We start from the raw sequence: 24,345 nt of genomic DNA, 5'->3' as shown, positions 1-24,345 counted from the left end.
TGGCGTTTCCTCTTGGGTAACCCCCCCCCCCCCCCCAAAAAAAAATGTGGTCGGAATTACAGAAAGAGCCCAGGGTAGATGAGTTCGAAGGTAAAGTTTTGAAGTAGGTAGGTAAGTAGGAAGTAGGTAACTGCTGATCTGATGTTCAAAAGTTTTTTGTCGGTTGTACGAAATGATAAGCGGATACATTTAGAGAAAATGAAGTAAAAAAACAAAAAAAACAATAGAAAAATAACAAACACAAAATAGCAAAGTTGAGTCAGAGGTTGCAAAGCGGTGGCCATCCAGTACGGCGCCGTCATAAATGTGATTCTAACGTCGTTTCTTTACAGTAAACCCCACCCATCACATCTGGCTTGTTTTCAATTACCACACTAGCACTTAATAAAAGCAATGTATTGTAGCAAATTAAATCAACGTTTATTGGTCACGTCCACAGGTTACATGAACCAGTCGCTGGCCAGTTGTATACACAGGCCCTTTCTGACAGTATCCATTAATTCTGAAGTAACCCGGAGCACCAGAAAGATAACAGAAGCGAAACACTCTGTCTGCCTGTCTGTCTGTACTCTGTAATTGTCCAGAAGGGAACAGTCTGTCTGTCTGTCTGTCTGTCTGTACTCTGTAATTGTCCAGAAGGGAACACTCTGTCTGTAAAGTGCGCATGGAAGCAGTGACTCAGCTGTTCTCCCTCCCTCCCTCCCTCCCTCCCTCCCTCCCTCTCTCCCCCCCTCCCTCCCTCCCCCTCCCCTCCCTCCCTCCCTCCCCTCCCTCCCTCCCTCCCTCCCTCCCTCCCTCCCTCCCTCCCTCCCTCCCTCCCTCCCTCTCTCCCTCCCTCCCTCTCTCTCCCTCCCTCCCTCCCTCCCTCCCTCTCTCCCTCCCTCTCTTTCTCTCCCTCTCTCACCTTCTCGCTCTCCCTCCCTCCCTCCCTCCCTCTCTCCCTCTCTCTCTCTCTCTCCCTCCCTCTCTCCCTCCCTCCCTCCCTCCCTCCCTCCCTCCCTCTCTCTCTCTCTCTCTCTCCCCTCCCCTCCCCTCCCCTCCCTCCCTCTGGCTTTAGACACGTCACACATTGTCTGCGTCCCAAATGACATTCCCTAATCCCTATTCCCTATGTGGTGCACTACTATAGAGCGGAGATATTCACGCTGACGATCACTGACCCAGCAAGCAGATCTAGTTTCAAACGGCAGGGCAGGTTAGGGCGGTCCTCTCACCCTGTTCACCTTCCTCCGTGACTCCCCCGCCCTCATCTCTCTCTCTCTCTGTTCTGTCGTGTCTTTCAGCCATCCTCAACCCCAAGCAGCCCAAAGAGAACAAGAGCTTCAACTTTGATTACTCGTACTGGTCACACACCTCGGTAAGTACCTGTCCCACTGTCCCACACTACTGCAGTAGGGAGGGAGGGGAGGGAGGGGAGGGAGGGAGAGAGGGTACCTGTCCCACACTACTGCAGTAGGGAGGGAGGGAGGGTACCTGTCCCACTGTCCCACACTACTGCAGTAGGGAGGGAGGGAGGGAGGGAGGGAGGGGAGTCACTGCTTCCATTCTCACACACCTCGGGTAAGTACCTGTCCCACTGTCCCACACTACTGCGGTAGGGAGGGAGGGGAGGGAGGGGAGGGAGGGAGAGAGGGTACCTGTCCCACACTACTGCAGTAGGGAGGGAGGGAGGGTACCTGTCCCACTGTCCCACACTACTGCAGTAGGGAGGGAGGGAGGGAGGGAGGGTACCTGCCCCACACTACTGCAGTAGGGAGGGAGGGAGGGAGGGTACCTGTCCCATACTACTGCAATAGGGAGGGAGGGAGGGAGGGTACCTGTCCCATACTACTGCAATAGGGAGGGAGGGAGGGAGGGAGGGAGGGAGGGAGGGTACCTGTCCCACACTACTGCAATAGGGAGGGAGGGAGGGAGGGAGGGAGGGAGGGTACCTGTCCCACACTACTGCAGCTTTACATCACCACTGCTGATGTCATACTACACAGTAATCCTGTATTAAAAGACGTTGATTACATGCGACGTATATTTGATATGATCTTTTCAATAGAGAAAGATGGCGCTTGTCTTTTTTTATAAATTGGATTTGTAATTTAAAATATTTGCTACACCAGAAGTTAACAGTTATGTGTAGGTGGTCATTGTAAATAAGAATTTGTTCTTAACCTGACTTGCCTAGTTTAAATAAAGGGTACACATATGGTGGGGTCAATTAAGGGTGGATATGAGCCAAGGGGCTTGGAGAGTTACTAAGGAGGGAAAATGCAATCACATGGTTGAGGTCACTGATAAGGTTGAATAGCTGTGGATTAGTGAAGAACGGGGCCCCCCGGGGGGGGGGGCGAAGGTCAGGTCAGGTCAGGTCACATGAAGGGAGAAGGGACAGTTTATTACCCACATCACTTAACTTCCTGCCTAGCAACAGGGATGTCATGTTTAGAGAAAGGGAGGACGGGGGTCCTGGTGGAAACATGTCTTCGTCTTTTCAGATGTTCAGGTGAAAAAACGTGTTTTGCACTTTTACTAGTTGTCCGTTAGTTTTTACTGTGTTCTGTCAGAACCATACAAATATAGTTACTCCTGAGACACAGATTACTCCTGGACTACAGCACCCAGACACAGATTACTCCTGGACTACATTACCCAGAGACACAGATTACTCCTGGACTACAGCACCCAGAGACACAGAATACTCCTGGACTACATTACCCAGAGATACAGATTACTCCTGGACTACAGCACCCAGAGACACAGATTACTCCTGGACTACATTACCCAGAGACACAGATTACTCCTGGACTACAGCACCCAGAGACACAGAATACTCCTGGACTACATTACCCAGAGACACAGATTACTCCTGGACTACATTACCCAGAGACACAGATTACTCCTGGACTACATTACCCAGAGACACAGATTACTCCTGGACTACAGCACCCAGAGACACAGATTACTCCTGGACTACATTACCCAGAGACACAGATTACTCCTGGACTACAGCACCCAGAGACACAGATTACTCCTGGACTACAGCACCCAGAGACACAGATTACTCCTGGACTACATTACCCAGAGACACAGATTACTCCTGGACTACAGCACCCAGAGACACAGATTACTCCTGGACTACAGCACCCAGAGACACAGATTACTCCTGGACTACAGCACCCAGAGACACAGATTACTCCTGGACTACATTACCCAGAGACACAGATTACTCCTGGACTACATTACCCAGAGACACAGATTACTCCTGGACTACAGCACCCAGAGACACAGAATACTCCTGGACTACATTACCCAGAGACACAGATTACTCCTGGACTATAGCACCCAGAGACACAGATTACTCCTGGACTACAGCACCCAGACACAGATTACTCCTGGACTACATTACCCAGAGACACAGATTACTTCTGGGCTACAGCACCCAGACACAGATTACTCCTGGACTACAGCACCCAGACACAGATTACTCCTGGACTACATTACCCAGAGACACAGATTACTCCTGGACTACATTACCCAGAGACACAGATTACTCCTGGACTACAGCACCCAGAGACACAGATTACTCCTGGACTACATTACCCAGAGACACATATTACTCCTGGACTACATTACCCAGAGACACAGATTACTCCTGGACTACATTACCCAGAGACACAGATTACTCCTGGACTACAGCACCCAGAGACACAGATTACTCCTGGACTACATTACCCAGAGACACAGATTACTCCTGGACTACAGCACCCAGAGACACATATTACTCCTGGACTACATTACCCAGAGACACATATTACTCCTGGACTACAGCACCCAGAGACACAGATTACTCCTGGACTACAGCACCCAGACACAGATTACTCCTGGACTACAGCACCCAGAGACACAGATTACTCCTGGACTACAGCACCCAGACACAGATTACTCCTGGACTACAGCACCCAGAGACACAGAATACTCCTGGACTACATTACCCAGAGACACATATTACACCTGGACTACAGCACCCAGACACAGATTACTCCTGGACTACAGCACCCAGAGACACAGATTACTCCTGGACTACAGCACCCAGAGACACAGATTACTCCTGGACTACATTACCCAGAGACACAGATTACTCCTGGACTACATTACCCAGAGACACAGATTACTCCTGGACTACAGCACCCAGAGACACATATTACTCCTGGACTACATTACCCAGAGACACATATTACTCCTGGACTACAGCACCCAGACACACAGATTACTCCTGGACTACAGCACCCAGAGACAGAGTGTAGAATGTCATATGTAGGATTATCTTTTAAGTAGAAAACAAACAAAAAAATGAATCCAAATTGTAGTGGTGTCTTGGTTAATCATGTTGATGGATGTTTATTTAACCTTACACATTCTCTCTCCGCAGCCCGAGGACATCAACTTTGCTGGCCAGCAGCAGGTGTACAAGGACATTGGTGAGGAGATGCTGCTCCATGCCTTTGAGGGATACAACGTCTGTATCTTTGCCTATGGTCAGACCGGATCTGGGAAGTCCTACACCATGATGGGCAAGCCGGACTTGAAGGACCAGGAAGGCATCATCCCTCTGGTATATACTGTTACCTCTACACCAGGGTTACAGCATATACTGTTACCTCTACACCAGGGTTACAGCATATACTGTTACCTCTACACCAGGGTTACAGCATATACTGTTACCTCTACACCAGGGTTACAGGATATAATGTTACCTCTACACCAGGGTTACAGCATATACTGTTACCTCTACACCAGGGTTACAGGATATACTGTTACCTCTACACCAGGGTTACAGGATATACTGTTACCTCTACACCAGGGTTACAGGATATAATGTTACCTCTACACCAGGGTTACAGCATATACTGTTACCTCTACACCAGGGTTACAGGATATACTGTTACCTCTACACCAGGGTTACAGGATATAATGTTACCTCTACACCAGGGTTACAGCATATACTGTTACCTCTACACCAGGGTTACAGGATATACTGTTACCTCTACACCAGGGTTACAGGATATAATGTTACCTCTACACCAGGGTTACAGCATATACTGTTACCTCTACACCAGGGTTACAGCATATACTGTTACCTCTACACCAGGGTTACAGCATATACTGTTACCTCTACACCAGGGTTACAGCATATACTGTTACCTCTACACCAGGGTTACAGGATATACTGTTACCTCTACACCAGGGTTACTGGATATACTGTTACCTCTACACCAGGGTTACAGCATATACTGTTACCTCTACACCAGGGTTACAGCATATACTGTTACCTCTACACCAGGGTTACAGGATATAATGTTACCTCTACACCAGGGTTACAGCATATACTGTTACCTCTACACCAGGGTTACAGGATATACTGTTACCTCTACACCAGGGTTACAACATATACTGTTACCTCTACACCAGGGTTACAGCATATACTGTTACCTCTACACCAGGGTTACAGCATATACTGTTACCTCTACACCAGGGTTACAGGATATACTGTTACCTCTACACCAGGGTTACAGGATATAATGTTACCTCTACACCAGGGTTACAGCATATACTGTTACCTCTACACCAGGGTTACAGCATATACTGTTACCTCTACACCAGGGTTACCGGATATACTGTTACCTCTACACCAGGGTTACAAAAATTCCAGTAATTTTTTCCGAAAAATCCCTGGTTTTCCTAGATGGAACATTCCCAGAATCCTGAATTCTCCAACCGGAATTGCTGGATAACCAGGGAATTTTCGGGAAAAGTTAGCGACTCATTCACCTAGCTCTCCATGCCTAAACACAAAGGACAGGTGTTGGAAATGAATGAAAGCTATATTGTGATGCTACACATTGGATGGTTGACTATTCAATGTGTTCAATGTGTTCGTATCTGTCCCTTGTACAGACAAACCATATATCAGTTGTTTAATAAATGTTCACTTACAAACCTTGTGCTCTCTTGCTCCCCCTAGATGTGTGAAGACCTCTTCACCAAGTTCAACGACTGTAATAATGACAACACCAAGTCCTACTCTGTGGAGGTACGTTACAGTTAACAAACAGGGGCCTCTCGTTGGTCCCCACCGCCCGTCATGTCACATCCTGTCTTCCTGTAAAGGGTCCGCTTCCTCTCACTATGGCTTTTTTTTCTGAATTATTTTCCATCTTTCCTCAATTCCTAGCATGCACTCCTCTTGTCTCCTTCTCAAAACACATTGGAGCCGTGGATCCATAGTCCCTCCAAGAATATGAGGAGAGAGGACATGAGGAATTTAGGAAAGATGAAAGGAGAAAGAACCTGTGGGAGATGTGACTCTTTGTGACCTCTCCCGTGTTCTAACCCTTTATGCCCCTCCCCGTCCCTCCCTCCCTCCCTCCTCAGGTGAGCTATATGGAAATATACTGTGAGCGTGTGCGTGACCTCCTGAACCCTAAGAATAAGGGGAACCTGCGTGTGAGGGAACACCCCCTGATGGGGCCATACGTAGAGGACCTCTCTAAGCTGGCTGTCACCTCCTACAACGACATCCAGGACCTCATGGACTCTGGAAACAAGGCTAGGTGAGTGGACAGATGGATTGATGGATGGATTGTTGGTTAGATAGGTAGATGAACAGTGTATGTGTAACAGTATAACTTTAAACAGTCCCCTCGCCCAGACACGGGCGCGAACCAGGGACCTTCTGCACACATCAGCAACTGACACCCACGAAGCGTCGTTACCCATCGCTCCACAAAAGCCGCGGCCCTTGCAAAGCAAGGGGCAACACTACTTAAGTCTCAGAGCAAGTGACGTAACTGATTGAAATGCTACTAGCGCGCACCCGCTAACTAGCTAGCCATTTCACGTCCGTTACATATGTATTGATAGGTGGATGCGTGGATGGGTGGGTGGGTTGATGAATCATAAAACCTAATTGCCATGCAACGTTGCCATGGCGCCGGGGGTAGAGCTGTCGTCTTATCGGCTCTCAACCAATCATGCTATTTTGTAGTTTTTTCGTATTGTTCGTAACTTGTTTTGTACATAATGTTGCTGCTACTGTCTCTTATGACCGAAAAGAGCTTCTGGACATCAGAACTGGGATTACTCACATCAAACTGGACGAGGAGTTCTTCTTCAATGAGTCGGACGGGAGGGATATCCTACCAACGGGACATTAAAAACTGTAATATCTTATGTTTCACCGAGTCGTGGCTGAACGACGACATCAAGAACATACAGCTGGCGGGTTATACACGGTATTGACAAGACAGAACAGCGACACAGCTGGTGCGCGATATCTAAGAAAGTCTCAAAGTTTTGCTCGCCTGAGGTTGAGTATCTCATGATAAGCTGTAGACCACACTATCTACCGAGAGAGTTTTCATCTGTATTTTTCGTAGCTGTCTACATACCACCACAGACTGAGCCTGGCACTAAAACCGCACTCAATGACCTGTATTTCACCGTAAGCAAACAAGAAAATGCTCATCCAGAGGTGGCGCTCCTAGTGGCCGGGGACTTTAATGCAGGGAAACTTAAATCAGTTTAACAGAATTTCTATCAGCATGTTAAATGTGCAACCAGAGGGAAAAACATTCAAGACCACCTTTACTCCACACACAGAGACGCGTACAAAGCTCTTCCTCGCCCTCCATTTCGCAATTCTGACCATAACTCTATCCTACTGATTCCTGCTTACAAGCAGAAATTAAAGCAGGAAGCACCAGTGACTCGTCACTGTGGTCAAATGAAGCAGATGCTAAACTACAGGACTGTTTTGCAAGCACAGACCTGTAAATGTGGCAGAGCTTGCTATTACAGACTACAAAGGGAAGCACAGCCCGAGAGCTGCCCAATGAGATAAATAACTTCTATGCTCGCTTCGAGGCAAGTAACACTCAAACATGCATGAGAGTATCAGCTGTTCCGGATGACTGTGTGATCACACTTTCCACAGCTGATGTGAGTAAGACCTTTAAACAGGTCAACATTCACAAGGCCGCAGGGCCAGACGGATTACCAGGATGTGTACTGCGAGCATGCGCTGACCAACTAGCAAGTGTCTTCACGGACATGTTCAACCTCTCCCTGTCTGAGTCTGTAAAACCAGCATGTTTCAAGCAGACCACCATAGTCCCTGTGCCCAAGAACACTCAGGTAACCTGCCTAAATGACTACCGACCCGTAGCACTCACGTCTGTAGCCATGAAAGGCTTTGAAAGGCTGGTCATGGTTCACATCAACACCATTATCCCAGAAACCCTAGACCCACTCCAATTTGCATACCGACCCAACAGATCCACGGATGATGCAATCTCTATTGCACTCCACACTGCCCTTTCCCACCTGGACAAAAGGAACACCTATGTTAGAATGCTGTTCATTGACTACAGCTCAGCGTTCAACACCATAGTACCCTCAAAGCTCATCACTAAGCTAAGGATGCTGGAACTAAACAGCTCCCTCTGCAACGGGATCCTAGACTTCCTGACGTGCCGCCCCCAGGTGTTAAGGGTAGGTAACAACACATCTGCCACGCTGATCCTCAACACGGGGGCCCCTCAGGGGAGCGTGCTCAGTCCCCTCCTGTACTCCCTGTTCACTCATGACTGCATGGCCAGGCACGGATCCAACACCATCATTAAGTTTGCTGATGACACAACAGTGGTAGGCCTGATCACGACAACGATGAGGTGGTCAGAGACCTGGCAGTGTGGTGCCAGGACAACAAACTCTCCCTCAACGTGATCAAGACAAAGGAGATGATTGTGACTACAGGAAAAAGAGGACCGAGTACACCCCCGTTCTCATCGACGGGGCTGTAGTGGAACAGGTTGAGAGCTTCAAGTTCCTTGGGGTCCACATCACCAACAAACTAACATGGTCCAAGCACACCAAGACAGTTGTGAAGAGGGCACGACAAAACATATTCCCTCTCAGGAGACTGAAAAGATTTGGCATTGGTACTCAGATCCTCAAAAGGTTTTACAGCTGCACCATCGAGAACATCCTGACGGGTTGCATCACTTCCTGGTATGGCAACTGCTCGGCCTGCGACCACAAGTCACTACAGAGGCTAGTGCGTACGGCCCAGTACATCACCGGGGCAAAGCTGCCATCCAGGACCTCTATACCAGGCGATGTCAGAGGAAGGCCCTAAAAATTGTCAAAGACTCCACCCACCCTAGTCATAGACTCTTGTCTCTGCTACCGCACGGCAAGCGGTCTAGCGCCAAGTCTAGGTCCAAGATGCTTCTGAACAGCTTCTACCCTCAAGCCATAAGACTCCTGAACAGCTAATCAAATGGCTACCCAGACTACCCCCCCCCATACGCTGCTGTGCATAAGTAACATTTCACTGGTAAGGTTGTATTGTTGTATTCGGCGCATGTGACATTTTGATTTGAACACGTTACTATGAATTTATCTTGGTGTTGGATGTATAGATGGATGGATGGATGGATGAATCAGTGAATGATTGGGTGGGTAACCTTAAGGATGGATGATATATGATGGCCAGGGTTTATTTTCTTTGGGGTGTTTGGTTTTTTCTCAGTAATTCAAATAAGGTTTTATTCTAAAGATTGTGGCTTTGTTCCAATATCCACACTAGCAATACCACTTAGCCTCAGGCATTATATTGAGCCTACATTCTAAGTAGAACATTGGCTCTGTTTGAGATGGTTTGGTTTGAGTAGCCAAATATATCTCTATTCCCTATGTAGTGCACTACTTTTAACCAGGGTCCATAGGAGCTAAGGTTCCGTTTGGGATGCAGCCTTTGGTGAGGTGAAGTTTCCATGCTGTATCATGTTGGGCCGTGAATTAATCGATCCATTAATTACAAAATGTTGTGTCGACTAGGGAGTTTAACTGCACGGGAAGACTTGAACTAACAGAGCCAGAATAGATCGAATTTACATTGAGTTCATTAACGAACACGTTAAAGACACGGGGGAGTAGAGTGGAAACGTGTAGACGGGGAAAGCTAGGTTACTCCAGCAGAGAGACAGGACAAACATCAGACAAAAACAAAGCAACAATGAATGATTTGAAGTTCCAGACTTGTCCATGCTCAACTGTAATGGGGTGCGTAACTGGTGGCAGTGAAGTCCGACGCAGGAGAGCAGAACTAGGTAATAGCCGGAGCCGTTTAATTTCAAAACCAACGAGTCATCAAGAAATAACCGACATGGGTTCAAAACCCGACGCGCACCGGTAAACATGTGCACAAGCACTTACAAACAAACAATACCACACAGAGACATGGGGGGAACGGAGGGTTAAATACATAACACTTAATGAGGGAAATGAGAACCAGGTGTGTAGGAAAAACAAGACAAAACAAATGGAAAATGAAAAGTGGATCGACGATGGCTAGAAGACCGGCGACGCCGACCTCCGAACGCCGCCCTCGAACAAGAAGAGTAAACGACCTCGGTGAATGTCGTGACAACAACACACTGGAACCAAATCCCATTGTTCTGTCAATGATAAATGACTCAATGATTCATGAATCAATTAATTAATCAACTGTTTTCTCTATATCAGGCAGTTCAGTAACGTTGAAGTCTCCATGTACTTATTGACGTGTACCACCCTGATCTGTAGCAGTACACACCTCAGTGGAGATACGTCAGTCAGACAGCACTGTGCTCTGTCCATCCATCTACCTCCTCCACTGTGTTCTGTCCATCCATCTACCTCCTCCACTGTGCTCTGTCCATCCATCTACCTCCTCCACTGTGCTCTGTCCATCCATCTACCTCCTCCACTGTGCTCTGTCCATCCATCTACCCCCTCCACTGTGCTCTGTCCATCCATCTACCCCGTCCACTGTGCTCTGTCCATCCATCTACCCCGTCCACTGTGCTCTGTCCATCCATCTACCCCGTCCACTGTGCTCTGTCCATCCATCTACCCCCTCCACTGTGCTCTGTCCATCCATCTACCCCCTCCACTGTGCTCTGTCCATCCATCTACCCCGTCCACTGTGCTCTGTCCATCCATCTACCTCCTCCACTGTGCTCTGTCCATCCATCTACCTCCTCCACTGTGCTCTGTCCATCCATCTACCTCCTCCACTGTGCTCTGTCCATCCATCTACCCCCTCCACTGTGCTCTGTCCATCCATCTACCCCCTCCACTGTGCTCTGTCCATCCATCTACCCCGTCCACTGTGCTCTGTCCATCCATCTACCCCCTCCACTGTGCTCTGTCCATCCATCTACCCCCTCCACTGTGCTCTGTCCATCCATCTACCCCGTCCACTGTGCTCTGTCCATCCATCTACCTCCTCCACTGTGCTCTGTCCATCCATCTACCCCCTTCACTGTGCTCTGTCCATCCATCTACCCCGTCCACTGTGCTCTGTCCATCCATCTACCTCCTCCACTGTGCTCTGTCCATCCATCTACCTCCTCCACTGTGCTCTGTCCATCCATCTACCTCCTCCACTGTGCTCTGTCCATCCATCTACCTCCTCCACTGTGCTCTGTCCATCCATCTACCCCGTCCACTGTGCTCTGTCCATCCATCTACCCCGTCCACTGTGCTCTGTCCATCCATCTACCTCCTCCACTGTGCTCTGTCCATCCATCTACCCCGTCCACTGTGCTCTGTCCATCCATCTACCCCGTCCACTGTGCTCTGTCCATCCATCTACCCCGTCCACTGTGCTCTGTCCATCCATCTACCCCGTCCACTGTGCTCTGTCCATCCATCTACCCCGTCCACTGTGCTGTTTCCTTCCATCTACCCCCTCCACTGTGCTCTGTCCATCCATCTACCCCCTCCACTGTGCTCTGTCCATCCATCTACCCCGTCCACTGTGCTCTGTCCATCCATCTACCCCCTCCACTGTGCTCTGTCCATCCATCTGCCTCCTCCACTGTGCTCTGTCCATCCATCTACCTCCTCCACTGTGCTCTGTCCATCCATCTACCTCCTCCACTGTGCTCTGTCCATCCATCTACCCCCTCCACTGTGCTCTGTCCATCCATCTACCCCCTCCACTGTGCTCTGTCCATCCATCTACCTCCTCCACTGTGCTCTGTCCATCCATCTACCCCGTCCACTGTGCTCTGTCCATCCATCTACCCCGTCCACTGTGCTCTGTCCATCCATCTACCCCGTCCACTGTGCTGTTTCCTTCCATCTACCTCCTCCACTGTGCTCTGTCCATCCATCTACCCCGTCCACTGTGCTCTGTCCATCCATCTACCCCGTCCACTGTGCTCTGTCCATCCATCTACCCCGTCCACTGTGCTGTTTCCTTCCATCTACCCCCTCCACTGTGCTCTGTCCATCCATCTACCCCCTCCACTGTGCTCTGTCCATCCATCTGCCTCCTCCACTGTGCTCTGTCCATCCATCTACCCCCTCCACTGTGCTCTGTCCATCCATCTACCTCCTCCACTGTGCTCTGTCCATCCATCTACCTCCTCCACTGTGCTCTGTCCATCCATCTACCTCCTCCACTGTGCTCTGTCCATCCATCTACCTCCTCCACTGTGCTCTGTCCATCCATCTACCTCCTCCACTGTGCTCTGTCCATCCATCTACCCCCTCCACTGTGCTCTGTCCATCCATCTACCTCCTCCACTGTGCTCTGTCCATCCATCTACCTCCTCCACTGTGCTCTGTCCATCCATCTACCTCCTCCACTGTGCTCTGTCCATCCATCTACCCCCTCCACTGTGCTCTGTCCATCCATCTACCTCCTCCACTGTGCTCTGTCCATCCATCTACCCCGTCCACTGTGCTCTGTCCATCCATCTACCTCCTCCACTGTGCTCTGTCCATCCATCTACCTCCTCCACTGTGCTCTGTCCATCCATCTACCTCCTCCACTGTGCTCTGTCCATCCATCTACCCCGTCCACTGTGCTCTGTCCATCCATCTACCCCCTCCACTGTGCTCTGTCCATCCATCTACCTCCTCCACTGTGCTCTGTCCATCCATCTACCCCCTCCACTGTGCTCTGTCCATCCATCTACCTCCTCCACTGTGCTCTGTCCATCCATCTACCCCGTCCACTGTGCTCTGTCCATCCATCTACCCCGTCCACTGTGCTCTGTCCATCCATCTACCTCCTCCACTGTGCTCTGTCCATCCATCTACCTCCTCCACTGTGCTCTGTCCATCCATCTACCTCCTCCACTGTGCTCTGTCCATCCATCTACCTCCTCCACTGTGCTCTGTCCATCCATCTACCCCGTCCACTGTGCTCTGTCCATCCATCTACCCCCTCCACTGTGCTCTGTCCATCCATCTACCTCCTCCACTGTGCTCTGTCCATCCATCTACCTCCTCCACTGTGCTCTGTCCATCCATCTACCTCCTCCACTGTGCTCTGTCCATCCATCTACCCCCTCCACTGTGCTCTGTCCATCCATCTACCTCCTCCACTGTGCTCTGTCCATCCATCTACCTCCTCCACTGTGCTCTGTCCATCCATCTACCTCCTCCACTGTGCTCTGTCCATCCATCTACCTCCTCCACTGTGCTCTGTCCATCCATCTACCTCCTCCACTGTGCTCTGTCCATCCATCTACCCCGTCCACTGTGCTCTGTCCATCCATCTACCTCCTCCACTGTGCTCTGTCCATCCATCTACCTCCTCCACTGTGCTCTGTCCATCCATCTACCTCCTCCACTGTGCTCTGTCCATCCATCTACCTCCTCCACTGTGCTCTGTCCATCCATCTACCCCCGTCCACTGTGCTCTGTCCATCCATCTACCTCCTCCACTGTGCTCTGTCCATCCATCTACCTCCTCCACTGTGCTCTGTCCATCCATCTACCCCGTCCACTGTGCTCTGTCCATCCATCTACCCCCGTCCACTGTGCTCTGTCCATCCATCTACCCCGTCCACTGTGCTCTGTCCATCCATCTACCTCCTCCACTGTGCTCTGTCCATCCATCTACCCCGTCCACTGTGCTCTGTCCATCCATCTACCTCCTCCACTGTGCTCTGTCCATCCATCTACCTCCTCCACTGTGCTCTGTCCATCCATCTACCTCCTCCACTGTGCTCTGTCCATCCATCTACCTCCTCCACTGTGCTCTGTCCATCCATCTACCCCCTCCACTGTGCTCTGTCCATCCATCTACCTCCTCCACTGTGCTCTGTCCATCCATCTACCCCCTCCACTGTGCTCTGTCCATCCATCTACCCCCTCCACTGTGCTCTGTCCATCCATCTACCCCCTCCACTGTGCTGTTTCCTTCCATCTACCCCCTCCACTGTGCTCTGTCCATCCATCTACCTCCTCCACTGTGCTCTGTCCATCCATCTACCTCCTCCACTGTGCTCTGTCCATCCATCTACCCCGTCCACTGTGCTCTGTCCATCCATCTACCCCCTCCACTGTGCTCTGTCCATCCATCTACCCCCTCCACTGTGCTCTGTCCATCCATCTACCTCCTCCACTGTGCTCTGTCCATCCATCTACCTCCTCCACTGTGCTCTGTCCATCCATCTACCTCCTCCACTGTGCTCTGTCCATCCATCTACCTCCTCCACTGTGCTCTGTCCATCCATCTACCTCCTCCACTGTGCTCTGTCCATCCATCTACCCCCTCCACTGTGCTCTGTCCATCCATCTACCTCCTCCACTGTGCTCTGTCCATCCATCTACCTCCTCCACTGTGCTCTGTCCATCCATCTACCCCCTCCACTGTGCTCTGTCCATCCATCTACCTCCTCCACTGTGCTCTGTCCATCCATCTACCTCCTCCACTGTGCTCTGTCCATCCATCTACCTCCTCCACTGTGCTCTGTCCATCCATCTACCCCGTCCACTGTGCTCTGTCCATCCATCTACCCCCTCCACTGTGCTCTGTCCATCCATCTGCCTCGTCCACTGTGCTCTGTCCATCCATCTACCTCCTCCACTGTGCTCTGTCCATCCATCTACCTCCTCCACTGTGCTCTGTCCATCCATCTACCTCCTCCACTGTGCTCTGTCCATCCATCTACCCCCTCCACTGTGCTGTTTCCTGTTTCCTGTTTCCTGTTTCCTCTGCCGAGGTGTCAGGATCGAACGGTGTATTTCCAGTTCCTTCTGTTTTTCATCCAAATGTGAAAACAGCAGCAGGATGGATAAAATATAAATGGTTGTATTGCACTGCAACTCGCTACCTCACGATATCACCCACTGCTGCTGGGACAGAACTTAAAGGCTCCCTACGAATTTCCACATTGTCTCTTGTCTCGTTAGCTCTAAGCTAACCATGGCAACTAAACAGTAGCAGAACCAGTTGCTGATGGCTCCGTTTAAAACGCCTCAAATTGAATGCAACGTGTCATCAGGAAGACGATGATTGATGATTTGGTTGCTGGAGAGCGTTGAGGGGAGATTAGTTTTAATTTATCTGTCATTTGGCATATCTTGTTGAAATTAATTATTGCGCCCGAATAAAGCGGTTCACCGTGGAGGTTTTGTAGGCTTTAGTATCAAGATGGATCACTGATCTCAAATGACTCAGCCATTTCACTTGTTATTGTTCTTCTGTCTCAATGTGAGTAGATTTCACTAGTTTTGCATCACACAGTAGGTTCTGTACACACTCGTCCCGTAGGGCGGCGCACAAATTGGCCTCAGCGTCGTCCGGGTTTTGCCGGGGTAAGCCGCCATTGTAAAATAAGAATTTGTTCTTAACTGACTTGCCTAGTTAAATAAATGTTAAATAAATACATTTTTTTTTTTTAAATGACATTACACGGTAGGTTCTGTCTGGAAATAAAATCTGTAGAAAGGTCTAATATTGTAAATCTGACTGGTAAACTCATCGGTATTTCTGTGGTGTTTCATCATATTCTGTGGGGCACATGACTGTTATCTTATTGGACAAGTCCAGGAAAGTTACTTCCTGTTTTAGTCAGTTTTCTTCAGTTTGGTACCAAGTGAACATTACCCAACATTCTCTTCTTCTCTGCCAGGACGGTGGCGGCTACCAACATGAACGAGACCAGCAGTCGCTCCCACGCTGTGTTCAACATCATCTTCACCCAGAAACGCCTTGACGCTGAGACTGATAACACCTCAGAGAAGGTAGGAGGGGCGCCGTCTCAGCCCCAGGGCTCTCTCTTCATATACAGTGTAATTAAAATGCATCCAGAGCTGAATCTCTTGCTGTATTCTCTCCTCATCCCTTCTCAAAATATTCATAGGGATGCCAAGAGAGAGGATGGGACGAGTTTGAGAAAAATACATTTGAGATTCATCCCATCTCTCTTAGCTGCTTGAACTCTGTAACTTTAAGCCTGTTGAAAAAAAACTATTCATTGCTGTTTTTATCAGCTCTTGCATCCAGTTGTGGGGCTGCCGCTCGGCTCTGAGTCTGAGGGCACTTTGGAAATGTGTCTGTGGCATTATGACGGAGGGTGTCTTGTGCCAACTGTTGAATGAATTAGTGTGAAAATAAATGACTTTGGCTGCGGTTTCAGTCAACTCATGCATTTCCCTGCACTGCCATTGATGTTTCTGTCACAGGTCAGCAAAATCAGCCTGGTGGATTTGGCCGGCAGCGAGAGGGCCGACTCCACAGGCGCTAAAGGGACCCGGCTCAAGGTGAGACTTTCTCCCTCCTCTTCCTCCTCTTCCTCCTTCTCCTCTCCCTCTGCCTCTCTGTTGCATAGTTTTCAAGTTTTTATAGTCTATTTGTCATGTGTAATGAATACATTTAAATTATTGCAATTGGATATACTGCTGGCAGTGAGGACCCATATACCTAGGGTGTAAATTGGTGAAGTGATTGAGTTGCTGTTGACTAAATTGACCATGTTGACCACGTTGACCATGTTGACCATGTTGACCATATTAACCATGTTGACCATATTAACCATGTTGACCATATTAACCATGTTGACCATACTGACCACGCTGACCATATTAACCACGTTGACCATGTTGACCACGTTGACCACGTTGACCATATTAACCATGTTGACCATATTAACCATGTTGACCATATTAACCATATTGACCATATTAACCATACTGCCCATGTTGACCATATTAACCATATTGACCACGTTGACCATGTTGACCATATTGACCATATTAACCATATTGACCATGTTGACCATATTAACCATGTTGACCATATTAACCATGTTGACCATATTAACCATATTGACCATGTTGACCATATTAACCATGTTGACCATATTAACCATGTTGACCATATTGACCATATTGACCATATTAACCATGTTGACCATATTAACCATATTAACCATGTTGACCATGTTGACCATATTAACCATGTTGACCATGTCGACCATATTGACCATGTTGACCATGTTGACCATGTTGACCATGTTGACCATATTAACCATGTTGACCATATTAACCATATTAACCATATTCACCATATTAACCATATTGACCATGTTGACCATATTGACCATGTTGACCATATTAACCATATTGACCATGTCGACCATATTAACCATATTGACCACGTTGACCATGTTGACCATATTGACCATGTTGACCATATTGACCATGTTGACCATATTAACCATGTTGACCATATTAACCATGTTGACCATATTAACCATGTTGACCATATTAACCATGTTGACCATATTGACCATGTTGACTATATTAACCATGTTGACCATATTAACCATGTTGACCATGTTGACCATGTTGACCATGTTGACCATATTGACCATGTTGACCATATTGACCATATTAACCATGTTGACCATATTAACCATGTTGACCATATTAACCATGTTGACCATATTAACCATATTACTCCTTGACTGCTACAGGAAGGAGCGAACATCAACAAGTCACTGACCACTCTGGGGAAAGTCATCTCTGCTTTGGCCGAAGTGGTACGGATCATTTTTATGTAATATTTAAAACATGCGTCATTCATAATTTTTGGGACAATATGAGGTGGAAATTAAAGTTTCTCTTTCATTATTCACTTTGTAGGATTCTGCACAAAATAAGAACAAGAAGAAAAAGAAAGTGGAGAGTCACATTCCTTACAGAGACTCTGTGTTGACCTGGCTACTGAGAGAGAACTTAGGTGGGAACCTTTAACTTTACAGAGACTCTGTGTTGACCTGGCTACTGAGAGAGAACTTAGGTAGGAACCTTTAACTTTACAGAGACTCTGTGTTGACCTGGCTACTGAGAGAGAACTTAGGTGGGAACCTTTAACCTTACAGAGACTCTGTGTTGACCTGGCTACTGAGAGAGAACTTAGGTAGGAACCTTTAACCTTACAGAGACTCTGTGTTGACCTGGCTACTGAGAGAGAACTTAGGTAGGAACCTTTAACCTTACAGAGACTCTGTGTTGACTTGGCTACTGAGAGAGAACTTAGGTGGGAACCTTTAACTTTACAGAGACTCTGTGTTGACCTGGCTACTGAGAGAGAACTTAGGTAGGAACCTTTAACTTTACAGAGACTCTGTGTTGACCTGGCTACTGAGAGAGAACTTAGGTGGGAACCTTTAACTTTGCAGAGACTCTGTGTTGACCTGGCTACTGAGAGAGAACTTAGGTAGAAACCTTTAACCTTACAGAGACTCTGTGTTGACCTGGCTACGGAGAGAGAACTTAGGTGGGAACCTTTAACCTTACAGAGACTCTGTGTTGACCTGGCTACTGAGAGAGAACTTAGGTAGGAACCTTTAACCTTACAGAGACTCTGTGTTGACTTGGCTACTGAGAGAGAACTTAGGTGGGAACCTTTAACTTTACAGAGACTCTGTGTTGACCTGGCTACTGAGAGAGAACTTAGGTAGGAACCTTTAACTTTACAGAGACTCTGTGTTGACCTGGCTACTGAGAGAGAACTTAGGTGGGAACCTTTAACTTTGCAGAGACTCTGTGTTGACCTGGCTACTGAGAGAGAACTTAGGTAGAAACCTTTAACCTTACAGAGACTCTGTGTTGACCTGGCTACGGAGAGAGAACTTAGGTGGGAACCTTTAACTTTACAGAGACTGTGTTGACCTGGCTACTGAGAGAGAATTTAGGTAGGAACCAATAATCTGGTTTGTGAGAGAGAATTTAGGTAGGAACCAATAATCTGGTTTGTGAGAGAGAATTTAGGTAGGAACCAATAATCTGGTTTGTGAGAGAGAATTTAGGTAGGAACCAATAATCTGGTTTGTGAGAGAGAATTTAGGTAGGAACCAATAATCTGGTTTGTGAGAGAGAATTTAGGTAGGAACCAATAATCTGGTTTGTGAGAGAGAATTTAGGTAGGAACCAATAATCTGGTTTGTGAGAGAGAATTTAGGTAGGAAAAGACAGCTATTATAACATCCTATTAGTCCTAGTGTGTATGCACAGTATGTGACAGATCCTAATTAATCTGACAGATCCTAATTAATCTGACAGATCCTAATTCATCTGACAGATCCTAATTCATCTGAACTCGTTTCTTGTTCAGGGGGAAACTCTCGTACTGCCATGGTTGCTGCTCTCAGTCCAGCTGACATCAACTATGACGAGACTCTCAGCACACTCAGGTAAAGGAACAGGAGGATGAGAGAACTCTCTCTGTCTCTCTGTCTCTCTCTCTCTCTCTCTCTCTCTCTCTCTCTCTCTCTCTCTCTCTCTCTCTCTCTCTCTCTCTCTCTCTCTCTCTCTCTCTCTCTCTCTCTCCCTCTCTCTCTCTCTCTCTGTCTCTCTGTCTCTCTGTCTCTCTGTCTCTCTCTCTCTCTCTCTCTCTCCCTCTCTCTCTCTCTCTCTCTCTCTCTCTCTCTCTCTCTCTCTCTCTCTCTCTCTCTCTCTCTCTCTCTCTCTCTCTCTCTCTCTCTCTCATCCTACCACACAGCAGCTGATCAGTGATGAATTGAAGGACGAGACCTTGTAGAGAGAGCTAGCTCATTATTGCATTTCCCTCATTGGCTTGTTCCCTGTGACAGATTCACTCTTCAAACACCCTTGTTCCCTGTGACTGATTTACTCTTCAGACACCCTTGTTCCCTGTGACTGATTTACTCTTCAGACACCCTTGTTCCCTGTGACAGATTTACTCTTCAGACACCCTTGTTCCCTGTGACAGATTTACTCTTCAGACACCCTTGTTCCCTGTGACTGATTTACTCTTCAGACACCCTTGTTCCCTGTGACAGATTTACTCTTCAGACACCCTTGTTCCCTGTGACAGATTTACTCTTCAGGCACCCTTGTTCCCTGTGACTGATTTACTCTTCAGGCACCCTTGTTCCCTGTGCCAGATTCACTCTTCAGACACCCTTGTTCCCTGTGACAGATTTACTCTTCAAACACCCTTCCAAGTTGCAGCTGCAGTGTTATACTGCTGAATGTGGTATTTTGCGTGCGTGCGTGCGTGCGTGCGTGCGTTAGAGACCAGGTCTCATGATCCTTTCCCCGCAACAGGTACGCAGACCGAGCCAAACAGATTCGCTGTAATGCTGTGATCAACGAGGACCCCAACAATCGATTGGTTCGTGAGCTGAAGGAGGAGGTGGGCCGTCTGAGGGACCTGCTCCTATCCCAGGGCTTGGGAGACATCCTTGAGAGTAAGGGCTCGTCCAATGGGCTGTCCTGGCCTTACACCGTCATTTTAATTTTATACTGTAATCAGGATCGGTGTAGCTACGGTTGCAACATTCTGGTAACTTCCCAGGTTTTCCAGAAAGATTTTGGAATCGGGAAGGAAGTGAGCAGGAAATCCAGATTCCTCCAACCAGGATTCCTGGAAAACCTGGGAATTTGGAGAAAGTTACTGGAATTTGGCATCTCTGTAGAGCTAGAGATGGTGTAACTATTTAGGGTGGAAACCACATCTCAGTCAGAAGTGAACATTCACAATGGAAATCACTAGCTATTCACTCACTGTCCCCGCCCCCCCCCCCCCCCCCAATGTCTCTCTCTCTCCTGCCCACTTCCTTGGCACTCACAGTCTCCGGTCTCCTTTTTGTCCTCTCTAATCACTTCACACTCTCTCTCACAAACCTCCTTCAGTCTGTCTGGATCAGTCTTACTCTCCTTACTTAACCCTCTTCTGACTAATGAGTTTCAATGGGAAATTAGGATGCAAAACAACCAAGCATATGAATTCAACTCAGAGAATGATTGAAACCAAGACGGTACTTTAGTAATTACTAATTACTTATATGTCACTTTATCCCTGGTTATATGTACATATCTACCTCAATTACCTGGTACCCCTGCACATTGACTAGGTACTGGTACTTCCTGTACATAGCCAAGTTATTACCTTGTACCCCTGCACATTGACTCAGTACTGGTACTATGTGTATATAGCGATGTTATTACCTCATACCCCTGCACATTGACTAGGTACTGGTACTTCCTGTATATAGCCATGTTATTACCTGGTACTTCCTGTACATAGCCATGTTATTACCTGGTACTCTGTGTATATAGCAATGTTATTACCTGATACTATGTGTATATAGCCATGTTATTACCTGGTACTCTGTGTATACAACCATGTTATTACCTGGTACAAAGCATGTGACAAACACCATTTGATTTGATATACAGCAACCTAATCTGCCATTGAAAACAGTTCCTGTGTGGTTCTACAACTGTGGTTAGCAGTACCAGTATGTTAGCAGTACCAGTATGTTAGCAGTACCAGTATGTTAGCAGTACCAGTATGTTAGCAGTACCAGTATGTTAGCAGTACCAGTATGTTAGCAGTATCAGTATGTTAGCAGTATCAGTATGTTAGCAGTATCAGTATGTTAGCAGTATCAGTATGTTAGCAGTACCAGTATGTTAGCAGTATCAGTATGTTAGCAGTATCAGTATGTTAGCAGTATCAGTATGTTAGCAGTACCAGTATGTTAGCAGTATCAGTATGTTAGCAGTATCAGTATGTTAGCAGTATCAGTATGTTAGCAGTATCAGTATGTTAGCAGTATCAGTATGTTAGCAGTATCAGTATGTTAGCAGTACCAGTATGTTAGCAGCATCAGTATGTTAGCAGTATCAGTATGTTAGCAGTATCAGTATGTTAGCAGTATCAGTATGTTAGCAGTATCAGTATGTTAGCAGTATCAGTATGTTAGCAGTACCAGTATGTTAGCAGTCTCTCACTGTGTTATCCTGTCTCTCACTGTGTTATCCTGTCTCTCACAGTGTTTACCTGTGTCTCACAGTGTTTACCTGTGTCTCACAGTGTTTACCTGTGTCTCACTGTCTTCTCCTGTCTCACACTGTGTTCTCCTGTCTCACACTGTGTTCTCCTGTCTCACACTGTGTTCTCCTGTCTCACACTGTGTTCTCCTGTCTCACACTGTGTTCTCATGTCTCACACTGTGTTCTCCTGTCTCACACTGTGTTCTCCTGTCTCACACTGTGTTCTCCTGTCTCTCACTGTGTTCTCCTGTCTCTCACTGTGTTCTCCTGTCTCACACTGTGTTCTCCTGTCTCACACTGTGTTCTCCTGTCTCACACTGTGTTCTCCTGTCTCACACTGTGTTCTCCTGTCTCTCACTGTGTTCTCCTGTCTCTCACTGTGTTCTCCTGTCTCTCACTGTGTTATCCTGTCTCTCACAGTGTTATCCTGTGTCTCACAGTGTAATCCTGTGCCTCACAGTGTTTACCTGTGTCTCACAGTGTTTACCTGTCTCTCACTGTCTTCTCCTGTCTCTCACTGTGTTCTCCTGTCTCACACTGTGTCTCCTGTCTCTCACTGTGTTCTCCGGTCTCTCACTGTGTTCTCCTGTCTCTCACTGTGTTCTCCTTTGTCTGTCTCTCTGTCTCTCTCTCTCTTTCTCTCCCAGCGTACAAGGGGCCAGCGCTTGGCACTGCCGTTGCTGGTTTGAAATGTGTGTTTCTATTTTTCTCTACTGTTTCTCTCTACTGTTTCTCTCTCTACTGTTTCTCTCTCTACTGTTTCTCTCTACTGTTTCTCTCTCTACTGTTTCTCTCTACTGTTTCTCTCTCTACTGTTTCTCTCTACTGTTTCTCTCTCTACTGTTTCTCTCTCTACTGTTTCTCTCTACTGTCTCTCTCTCTACTGTTTCTCTCTACTGTTTCTCTCTCTACTGTTTCTCTCTCTACTGTTTCTCTCTACTGTTTCTCTCTACTGTTTCTCTCTCTACTGTTTCTCTCTACTGTCTCTCTCTCTACTGTTTCTCTCTCTACTGTTTCTCTCTCTACTGTTTCTCTCTACTGTTTCTCTCTCTACTGTTTCTCTCTACTGTTTCTCTCTCTACTGTTTCTATCTCTACTGTTTCTCTCTACTGTTTCTCTCTACTGTCTCTCTCTCTACTGTTTCTCTCTCTACTGTTTCTCTCTACTGTTTCTCTCTACTGTTTCTCTCTACTGTTTCTCTCTACTGTTTCTCTCTACTGTTTCTCTCTCTACTGTTTCTCTCTACTGTTTCTCTCTCTACTGTTTCTCTCTACTGTTTCTCTCTACTGTTTCTCTCTACTGTTTCTCTCTACTGTTTCTCTCTACTGTTTCTCTCTACTGTTTCTCTCTCTACTGTTTCTCTCTACTGTTTTTCTCTCTACTGTTTCTCTATCTACTGTTTCTCTCTACTGTTTCTATCTCTACTGTTTCTCTCTACTGTTTCTCTCTGTTTCTCTCTCTACTGTTTCTCTCTACTGTTTCTCTCTCTACTGTTTCTCTCTACTGTTTCTCGCTCTACTGTTTCTCTCTACTGTTTCTCTCTACTGTTTCTCTCTCTACTGTTTCTCTCTACTGTTTCTCTCTCTACTGTTTCTCTCTACTGTTTCTCTCTACTGTTTCTCTCTCTACTGTTTCTCTCTACTGTTTCTCTCTACTGTTTCTCTCTCTACTGTTCCTCTCTACTGTTTCTCTCTACTGTTTCTCTCTCTACTGTTTCTCTCTCTACTGTTTCTCTCTACTGTTTCTCTCTACTGTTTCTCTCTACTGTTTTTCTCTCTACTGTTTCTCTATCTACTGTTTCTCTCTACTGTTTCTATCTCTACTGTTTCTCTCTACTGTTTCTCTCTGTTTCTCTCTCTACTGTTTCTCTCTACTGTTTCTCTCTCTACTGTTTCTCTCTACTGTTTCTCGCTCTACTGTTTCTCTCTACTGTTTCTCTCTACTGTTTCTCTCTCTACTGTTTCTCTCTACTGTTTCTCTCTCTACTGTTTCTCTCTACTGTTTCTCTCTACTGTTTCTCTCTCTACTGTTTCTCTCTACTGTTTCTCTCTACTGTTTCTCTCTCTACTGTTCCTCTCTACTGTTTCTCTCTACTGTTTCTCTCTCTACTGTTTCTCTCTCTACTGTTTCTCTCTACTGTTTCTCTCTACTGTTTCTCTCTCTACTGTTTCTCTCTACTGTTTCTCTCTCTAC

At 47.3% G+C, this 24,345-nt stretch overlaps 1 protein-coding gene across 37 annotated transcripts in view; it reads left to right on the top strand.

Moving 5' to 3' along the window:
- Window positions 1-24,345, top strand: part of LOC129867637 (kinesin-like protein KIF1A) — a 160,041-nt gene that overhangs the window by 37,805 nt on the left and 97,891 nt on the right. For 19 of the 37 annotated variants that reach the window (XM_055941165.1, XM_055941163.1, XM_055941180.1 and 16 more), the window contains exons 3-13: window positions 1,284-1,357; window positions 4,421-4,603; window positions 6,014-6,082; window positions 6,424-6,602; window positions 15,975-16,086; window positions 16,528-16,605; window positions 17,820-17,885; window positions 17,989-18,085; window positions 19,463-19,541; window positions 20,419-20,561; window positions 22,800-22,844. In XM_055941165.1, the coding sequence (XP_055797140.1) occupies window positions 1,284-1,357; window positions 4,421-4,603; window positions 6,014-6,082; window positions 6,424-6,602; window positions 15,975-16,086; window positions 16,528-16,605; window positions 17,820-17,885; window positions 17,989-18,085; window positions 19,463-19,541; window positions 20,419-20,561; window positions 22,800-22,844 (1,125 nt within the window). Of the gene's footprint in view, window positions 1-1,283; window positions 1,358-4,420; window positions 4,604-6,013; window positions 6,083-6,423; window positions 6,603-15,974; window positions 16,087-16,527; window positions 16,606-17,819; window positions 17,886-17,988; window positions 18,086-18,635; window positions 18,686-18,750; window positions 18,926-19,462; window positions 19,542-20,418; window positions 20,562-22,799; window positions 22,845-24,345 lie in introns of those variants that run through there. The other 18 variants (XM_055941183.1, XM_055941182.1, XM_055941193.1 and 15 more) reach the window with 4 other exon arrangements.

This window comes from Salvelinus fontinalis, chromosome 12 (genome assembly GCF_029448725.1).
Source record: "Salvelinus fontinalis isolate EN_2023a chromosome 12, ASM2944872v1, whole genome shotgun sequence".
In the NCBI taxonomy this organism is placed as follows: domain Eukaryota; kingdom Metazoa; phylum Chordata; class Actinopteri; order Salmoniformes; family Salmonidae; genus Salvelinus; species Salvelinus fontinalis.
Note: the sequence above shows the minus strand (reverse complement) of the source record. Positions and strands in the feature narration are given on the sequence as shown.